General features: G+C 38.2%; 1 protein-coding gene across 1 annotated transcript in view; it reads left to right on the top strand.

The window, feature by feature from the left end:
- Positions 1-9,918, top strand: part of LOC149086951 (uncharacterized) — a 173,353-nt gene that overhangs the window by 123,872 nt on the left and 39,563 nt on the right. Inside the window, exons 7-8 of the mRNA XM_089231158.1 lie at positions 5,291-5,758; positions 9,001-9,069. Coding sequence (XP_089087284.1) covers positions 5,291-5,758; positions 9,001-9,069 — 537 coding nt within the window. The remainder of the gene's footprint in view (positions 1-5,290; positions 5,759-9,000; positions 9,070-9,918) is intronic.

Below are 9,918 nucleotides of genomic sequence, written 5' to 3'. Positions count from 1 at the left end.
CGACTAAATTTCTCCTGAACTAGTAGGTTACCAATTTGGTTTGTTCCAGGCTCTTTCGAAAGCTGGTAGAATGGACAAGTTTTTTTTGGCAAATTTGGCCGATTGTAGCTAGAAGGGTGTTTGCGGAATTAAAAATTAAGAACTGAAATGAATTAAAAAATGAATTGAAAATGAAATTGAAGGGGGGTTTGGCAAATAAAATTTTTGGCGACAATTCGATTTCGAACTTTGTCAATCTTTCAGTTTTTGTAGATCGCCATTAAAACCAGATATTTAAATGAAATTGGTGTGACCACATAGGATTTCTTCTGCTCTTTTCAAACATGCGATTAGCTTGCGCGTAGGTCTCTCAAAAACTTCACGAATTCTGGTTTTTTCAGACTTTTTCACGCATTTTTCCTCCTTAATCGATTATCCACCATAACTCAAAAACTGTTCGAGATCGAACAGGGTTGGTAGGTTGTTTCATGATCCACTTGGGCTCGTCTATTACCACCCTTTCGTTTGGTAGTTCCACTCTGCGTATAGCAGAACATCATATTAAAATTTCTTAATGATACAATGACGAGATTTTTAAAATTCATGTTTCAAACTCAAGTAAAATGTCGAAAATAGCATTGTTGTAAAACACGTTTCAAGTTTTATTCACGTACGAGTTTCAACAATGAAAAAAAAAAAATTCTTGTGACAGAGTGGTGTCAACAGTAGTCGTATTAGGCATTGTTTGGATCCAAACAATGAGTTCAACTGCCTATAAATAGGACTTGCTATTCTGTGTGGACTTCAGACCTGTTTCCATCGTCGACAGTCCATCACTACCTGCGGGAGCGGATTTTGGTCAGATCAGATGCCAAACGATAAAAGTCCAAACGGTTTGGTAGTCTGGCGATACAATTCCATTGCGTGGTCTGTTGGTCAGTGGGAATACTTACCGATCGTCTCTAAAGACGGTATTCCCCTGTTAGTTGCCAGTTCCTGTGTGATAAGGCTCTATGGTGTGGCAAAATGATGTTCGTTGTGAAACGATCACGAAATCCTATAACCGGCAGTCAAGCAGTTCATGTCGGACGTGGGTGAGATCGCGTGGAACGCGACTCGGAATTGCATTCGCTGCACGTGTAAGGCGTGATGGTTCGATTCCCAGAATCGATTCTCATTGGTTTATGCGTGCTCTCCCGGTGATCACTTGATCGCCCGGGAGATGAAAAAGCGATGCAGAGTAGCCGTGAAAAAAAAACAGGTCGAACGTTTGGGTAGTCTTTCGACTATTTGGACGTGAAATATTTAAGATCAATCATTTATACGTATATATTTTAATAGCCGTTGATATATATTAGTAATTCGCACAAATACCCGGCGCTGTGCCCGGGTTTCCTCCATGTACCGAGTGCATTGAGGAAGTTGAAAACCATTGTAAATGCAGTAAAAACTCGATAAGTCATCACTCGAGTTATCGAGAAATTTTGACGACTTGACCGAAATGTCGTCAGCTTCAATTTTCAATACTTTGGATTTCGAATGAATTCAAAATAATACATCATTTATCAAAATATGAATGAAAACTGCATTGTAATAAAATTTAATGGGTAATCAAATAAAAAAAAACGAATTTTTAATTGAGCGTTTAGTACTCAACATACTGTATTAGGGGATCAAGTACTACGGCAGCAGATTTTTAGCCATTTTTGACCCCCCCCCCTCCCTCTTGCCAGCAAAACTGTGACCTCTCCCCCTTGTTAGTAAAATTTCGACAGCTCTGCCCCCCCCCCCCTACCGCTTAACGCTTATTGGGATAAAAGTCGTACGTGGCGCAACCAGACGATCAAAAAAGTCATTTTTTTTATGCAAAAAAAATTTTTTTGGTAGAAATGACCAGTGACGAAGTTCCATAACGACTAAGCGGTCCGTGGCACATTTAGAGATCCTCTTGAGTGACATGTGACACAGTTTTAAAGGCATTTAAGCGGCCCCTATTGCCAGAACTCATCTTAAGAGCACCACGGGCCCCCGAGCCAAGGGATTTTTTCTCAGGCTCTACCTGAAAAATCTCGAAAATTTCAACCAGTTCTCGTTTTTGTGAGGCCCTAGGGGCAGTGCCCGGGTGGGCCCATGCGTTGAGACGGCACTTCACAGTGCAGTTCTACATCGCTCAAGTTACCCGAGGCACATTCCCGGATTACTTAAGTATAATCCGCGGCATAATTACGGATCACTTGACTGACGTGCGGCACAGTTCCGGAGCACTTAGCGGCCCGGACACATTTCTAGTGAACTTGAAGGATCCACGAGACATTTACAGTTCACTAAAGTGGCTCTGTAGACGGACTTATCAGTAGGGAGAATGTTGGTTCAGGTGCCCCCAAACTAGCGGAAGGTTTTATCGTTTTTGGCACACCGAGTAAGATGCCGTTAAGAATATTTCATACTAGCTATAATACCCGGCGCTGCCCGGGTTTTCTTCAATGAGGTTTTTTTGGATCACGGGATATCATGATATCTTTTTTGGATCGTGTCTTGAGGGACATACAAACCGTGTCCAAGTTAACCAATATGGCGACCTGCGCGATTCATGAAATAAACAAATCTAGATTTACACAGAAACGTAGAAATGAATATATATTTTTCTTTTTTTAAGGGGCGCTAGGTATTTCGATTCCCCCCCCCCCGAACTTCAAGTTATCCATCTGTCTGTTCCAGCTTCCAAAAATCCTTAGTTAAAGCTGTGGAATTTTTTCGATGCACTTTTCACGGGCTCATAACTAATTTTAAAATATCCTAACCCACATGAATTTATGCAAATAAATGTCAAAAGAGACAATATGGAGACATTAATTTTCATACTTGAGAAGATATAAATGAAATCAATGATATTGCTCGAATATCCAACTCAAAAGTATAGGTTTGGCTAATTACTTCATATTTAATCTCCTGGGCTTCGTATATCTCTAAGCGAACTGAATATTTCAAAAATCGAGAATTCAATACAATTTTTAAAATTATTGATGGGGCGGAAAATCCCACTAATTTCCGCATTTCTACAGTAAAATCGACAATTTTAGCACTGATTTCTATGAGGATCACCCTTTTCCTGACTCTCAAAGCGATGCTGATGATGATTATGACGTCTATTCAAAATGCCTCATTACTGAGAGTATATTGAAAATGTGGCAAACCATTATAAAGGCATAAACTATTATACTTATACTAACAGGATTAAAGAAGTGACAAACCGTTGTAAAGGCATATACACGTCTGAAACGCATTGCTAGGGAACCACGGTAACCAAAGTAAACGTTCGGAAAGTGATTGTCGAGGCCCAAAAACCATTGTTGCTCGACAGTTTTTTGTCCGTTTGGGGCATTTGCCCTGCTCTGACGAAATTTTAAAGTAATCTATCGTTCAAGTCGGGTCCCATTTGGTATATATGCAAAATTTGGCGACGATCGATCTAAAATTGTAGATTTGTATAGAGAACATACACACACACACAGACAGACAGACAGAAAATCAATTTTATATATATATAGACTAGCTATAATACCCGGCGCTGCCCGGGTTTTCTTCCATGAGGCTGTTTGGATCACGTGATATCTCCCTCTTTCTTTGAGGGACATGCAAACCGTGTCTAAAATAATCAATATGACGACTTCCTGAGCGACTTCATGAAATAAACAAATCTGGATTTAAAGAAACATAGAAACGAATATATTTTTTTTCCTTTTTTTAAGGGGCGCTAGGTATTTCGATCCCCCCCCCCCCTGAACTTTAATTTATCCATCTGCCTGCTTCAGCTTTCAAAAATGCTTAATTGAAGCTGTGGAATTTCTTCGATGTACTTTACGGGCCCATAATTCATTTCAAAACATCCTAAACTATGAATTAATGCAGTTGGGCTTCGTATATCTATCTCTAAGCGACCTCAATATTTCAAAAATTGAGAATTCAATACAATTTTTAAAATTATTGATGGGGCGGAAAATCCCACTAATTTCCGCATTTCTACAGTAAAATCGACAATTTTAGCACTGATTTCTATGAGGATCACCCTTTTCCTGACTCTCAAAGCGATGCTGATTATGACGTTTATTCAAAAAGCCTCGTTACTGAGAGTATATTGAAAATGTGGCAAACCATTATAAAGGCATAAACTATTATACATATACTAACAGGATTAAAGAAGTGACAAACCGTTGTAAAGGCATATACACGTCTGAAACGCATTGCTAGGTAACCAAAGTAAACGTTCGGAAAGTGATTGTTGAGGCCCAAAAACCATTGTTGCTCGACAGTTTTTTGTCCGTTTGGGGCATTTGCCCTGCTCTGACGAAATTTTAAAGTAATCTATCGTTCAAGTCGGGTCCCATTTGGTATATATGCAAAATTTGGCGACGATCGAATTAAAATTGTAGATTTGTATAGAGAACATACACACACACACACACAGACAGACAGACAGAAAATCAATTTTATATATATAGATTACTTGTATGTAAAAACTCAACACTCTAAAGTGGACGTAACTTCTAAGGACGTGGATTCTAAGCTTCATATAAACAAAAAAAGCCCTGTTTTGCGATCACAAAGAATAGGACTTTCATTAAAAAAAAAAAAAAATCGTAATTTTCTTCTAAAACAACGTTTTCAGAGTTGTCAGATACCTTAAACTCGGGGTCTCTCATTAACCTATGGGTCGTGACCCAAACGTGGGTCGTAGGGCTTCCGAGATGTGTTTTTGTCTAAATCCACTAACAACCAGGGACTCGGAGCCCGACTCAAGCTTGATTCACAGGGCTTCCGAGAAGGGGCGTACGAATCCACTTACAGCCAGGGATTCCTGAACTATGGATCACGACCCAACCCGCACTTGCAGGAGCTTCTGAGATGGATTATGAAGTCCGCATACAGACAATGACTCGAAGTATGGGTCGCAACCCAGACTTGATTGACAGGGGCTTCCGAGATTGGTTGTACAAATCCACTAACAGCTACGGGTTCTAGAGGTATCGGTCACGACCTAAACTTGATTCGCAGGGGGCTTCCAAGATGGGTCATGAAAATCCACTCACAGTCCTGTTACAAATGCAATTGTTGCTTCATTGGTTTCACTAATTTCGAAAAATAGCCAAATGGTTTACTAAATTGATCTGGTTGCTGATTTTGGGCCTCGGTTGAAAAGGGTTCAAAATTCGTGCTTTAAACCTAATGCACTCTTTAAAATTGTACTTTTTTTTGTCGATTTCAATGATATTATCCGACATCATTCACTGAAATATTCATTTGTCTGTCGCAGATGAAGCACCAGGCCAGGGTAGAAGACGCCTGAAGATAACTGTACGCCGACCACCAGGCACGGGTATAACCAGAGGCGAGCGAGTGTCGAGAACACGACCACGCTTCTACGTCGTGACCAGAACAGGGTCACCGGGTCAATCCCTGAGACGTGGGTCGTTGCGTCCAGTCTCCGTTAAAATCACCAGAAGACCGAAGATATCAGAAACTCCACGGTACGAGACGTACACGACAGTCACTTCGGTCCCAGTTATATTTGGCCTGAGTACGACGTACAGGAACGCCATCGTAACCTCGTCATTCCCGATTCCCTCATCGGCTCCAGTACCAGAGGTACCAGAACCCAGCAAGACGCTGGTGTTGACTTACTTCACGACGACTACCTACACGGTTCCTTTCACGGTTTCTGGAGACACGTCTTTCACGACGTTCGAGGAGACGAATTCGAGGATCGTTACGGAGACAGTCGGTGAGTTTTGCAATAACGTTAACCTTTGATCATTCTCTGTATTAATTTGTCTAGAGAAAGCGTTTCTGTTTCGTTTGTGGAACCCTTGAAAGGAATGCTAATATTCTAGGGAATCCTTGAAATATTATCTAGTTCTAGGAGTTCTTGAAACAATGTACACTGTTTTATGGAACCCTCAAAGTGATGACTCCTTTCAGTGTCGAATAACATGGGAAAAATTACCCTATCCTGCATGATACGGGACGATCTATACAAATACAAATACAAATACAACGCCACAACAGGCAAAATGCCCAACGAGGTGGCTGATAAAAAGATGCCCATAAAAATATGGATGTCATATGTTTCAAAAATACAGCAAACCCATTAAAAATGCAATTAACACAAATTATAAACAATATATACACATGATAAAATATTATACAATGCCCATAAAGAATACTTATGGTTGTCTTATTCTAAGAATGGATAGCTTCTCGATTTACCCCAACATGTTTATCGTATTTCTTTTTAAACGTGTCAATCGTGTTACAGTTTACTACCTCCGGGGGTAAGCTATTCCATTTATTAACAACCCTATTAGAGAAAAATTCCCTGCGACACCATAACCTTGCATTGTCCCTCACCAATCGATACTGGTGTCCCCTTGTAAAAGCGGTTGATTGGCGGTGTACTAAAAGTTCATGGTCCATCCTATCCATCCCATTGAAAATTTTGAACACTTCGATCATATCTCCTCGACACCTGCAATCATCCAATGTAAACATATTCAAAAAATGAAGTCTCTCTTCATAACTCAAGCCCTCGGACCTACACAATAAATCGCCATTTCCGGCACATCACCCTCGATCCGTACCTGGCCGGAAACCTTTGAAATGACATCCACGTTATTTTAGGTAACCCTTCAAATACCTACGATTTAGAGAAATTTTGAAATAACGTTCCTGCTGTAGGAGAACTCTCGATCTATCTACGTTCTAGGGACCTTTGGAAATGATGTCCCTTTACAGGAAATCTTCGAAAGGATATCCACGAGCAAGGGTACCTTAAAATAGTATTTATGTTCTAGGGAACTTTTGAAACTGTCATCGTTGTAAGTAACTCTCGAAATAATATATTCATAGGAATCCTCTATAGGAATCCTTTAAATTATATCAATATTCTAGAGTCTTTTCAATAGTTTTCTCTAGGGAACCCTCGAAATGATATCCACGTTCTAGGGTAAAAATTCAAGTAATATATACGTCCTAGAGAGCTTTTGAAATTATACCGACGTCCCTATGTTTCAAAGAAACCCTATAATAATATTCGTGTTTCTCTCTACATTTTTTTTAAAATTATAACTATTATATGCACACTGTTATCCATTATAATTTCTTAACGATATCTCGAGGGAACCCCGGTTGAAAAATTCTGAAACCTGGATTTGTTTCAACGTTTCTATGGAACCCGTATAAGTTGATAATTGGTTGAATAACTTCAATTTCATGAAAACTAATATTTCAAATTTGACTGTGGGCCACCCCAGGACCGCGAACCATTGGTTGAGAAACGCTTGGGTTTGTAATGTAACTCAACAAAATGTAGGGCTATATGAGATTTGACAACGTATTTGGTAAGTACATAAAATTCTTTTTTAACTTAGAACTGACTCAAGGAGCTCCATAATATAATTTTTTTTCGAGTCGCTCATACTTGATGTAAGAAGCAAAATCAAATTTACTGTTTACCTACTGCACTACACCATGGATGAAATAACAAGAAGAAAGAAAATGCATGTTGGCAACATGAATTCTTATTTGCATGAGAGATTATGATGATGATGATGGTGCTTTCGGCGATGTTAGGGCACACACACGTGGACCTAATGTTTGTAGGTCCTGGAAGGAATAATACATAAATGAAATCGCATTTATGGGTATGTACTCAGAAACGAGACAAAGAGGGATGATGCTGTTGTTCATCGTATATTTCGAGAGCGTTTCGAAGGAAACTCCTAAAATATTCATGAACTCAAGAAAAGCGCCTGTCATATACGATATTCTTCAAGAAAATACCATGCATGTTTACATTAGATTAATCCATGAGCTAGTGCTTTTCAAAAGGCGGTCTTATGGACTTTAGTTGGTCCGCAAGATATTGCTGAAGGGTCTGCGAAGTGCATTTCAAAAACGAAGCTCAGTTCGGATGAAATGCTTACATTTTAAATTTGGATGAAAAAGAATAAAAGATATTTAGATGAAAAATGAAACATGTTTGGATGAAAAAATTGAAGTTGTTTAGATTAAAAAATTAAAGAAAAAAATATTGAATGAAAGAATCTGAAAAAAATTGATTGAAAAAATAAAAGAAATTTTGATGAAAAATTTAAATATAAGTTGGAGGAAAGAAATGAAAGAAATTCGGTGTTTACACATCAAACCAAGGGACTTTCTGGATTAGAAAAAAGGGGGATGGAATTTTAATATTAAAAACTAATTCTTATAAAAAAAATCAAAGAAATTCGGATGAGAAAATTTAAATATTAGAACGAATAAAAATCAAATTTAAATATAGAAAAATATCAGTAGAAATAGTGAAGAGAGACCAGTGAAATATGAATGAATTTCGTCGAGATATCGATAGGTGAATTTTAGAGGTTGTAGGATTCAATTTAAAGTTGATTGTATCCACTCAGATCGATACACTGGAGCAATTGATACAAAGATTTCAGAGCTGAATGATTATGAGATGAAGTTTGTCACTCCTGATGATGATAATAATAATAATAAACCTTCGTGTATATATAAAACAGTTTCCCAAATATTTTGTTTCATCGCCCCTTTCAGCAGAATTTTTTTTCTCTAATCGCCCCCCCCCCCAACTCAAGTGAACCCATAGGCTCTAATGTTAAATCTGCCGCTTCTATCGCCCCCGGATCATTACATCGCCCACTTTGGGAAACACTGGTGTAATGCTAACGATGCTTTTTTTGCCTTTTACCTTTTTATTCTTTTATCTTACTTTTTTAATTTTTAGTTGTTAGTTTGTTTTTTTTAGTATTTTTAACCTTTAAGTAATTTTGAATTGTATTTGCTTGTTTTTTTTTTTCTACATGAATTTTTTACATGCTTTGGGTTTTTTCCCTATGCACTGTGTAAGTGCATTCGTGTCTTCAAGGGCTGTACGGGAAATAAATAAGTAAATAAATAAATTTATTAAATGTGCGTGTGTGTTTGTGACATTTTCCTTTGATTTTGCAGCCAAAGACGCTGATTTGTCCTTCGTGTCGACGACGATTCTGGACGGTTCTCAACGATCACCTAAACCAGGTTCGTTTATTTTTTAAAATAAAAATAGGTATACATATGACGTATGTTTCGATTGGAAAAACTGTCGTGAGAAAAACAATATAAGAATATTTAAAGTGTCCCATAAACTCGTAAGTAGTTTAAAAATTCATAAAAATTGAAGGAATTTGTATATTTGAATACGGTTTGCCATAAAGTTATTCTCACGAGGAAGTTTTTTTTGCACAGAATAAAAAATTTCAGTTCACATTTTTGTCGATAGAGTGCCAGGGATATAAGTCCGCTTACATCCCGGAAGGAACAGTGCCCGGGTCGTGTCTGGTCTGACAGACACAGGGAAATATGTCTGGCATATGTGATTGGAACCAAACATTTCTTCAATCTGTTCTGTGTCAAAATATTCGCAAAGCTTCAGCCGGCGATTCATGGCTGTGGTAAAACAACTTCATCGATCCACATTGCTGTGATCCACCAATATCAACATCTCAATGAAAACCTTTTGCAAGTGCCAGCAACAGGAAAATTCTGAATTAATCGTACAGCCGGAATTTTGTAGACCTCTGATTTGTATACTTCATGTGATTTGCTTTCGTGCAGCACTCCCTATCATCAAAAATTTTAACTAAAATTTTTTCTCTACAGAAAAAAAAATCCTTTCGTGAGGATAACTTTTTCTCCCTCAAACTACATTCTCAAATATACCATTCAATTTTTATGAATTTTCAAACCGTTTACGAATTTATAGGACACCCTGTCCCTGTATAAAACTATTGACAACTTTTTACAGAAACGTGATGGTCAGGAGTATATTAAGGTAACTACAAGATTTGTACAAGCTTTGAGGTTGCGACATAGGCTATAAAAGAAATG

The sequence above is a fragment of the Pholcus phalangioides genome, unplaced genomic scaffold (genome assembly GCF_987345545.1).
Source record: "Pholcus phalangioides strain wild (caught in Gottingen) unplaced genomic scaffold, Ppha-v1.0 ptg000004l_1, whole genome shotgun sequence".
Taxonomy (NCBI): Eukaryota; Metazoa; Arthropoda; class Arachnida; order Araneae; family Pholcidae; genus Pholcus; species Pholcus phalangioides.
This window is presented reverse-complemented; position numbering and strand designations above follow the sequence as displayed.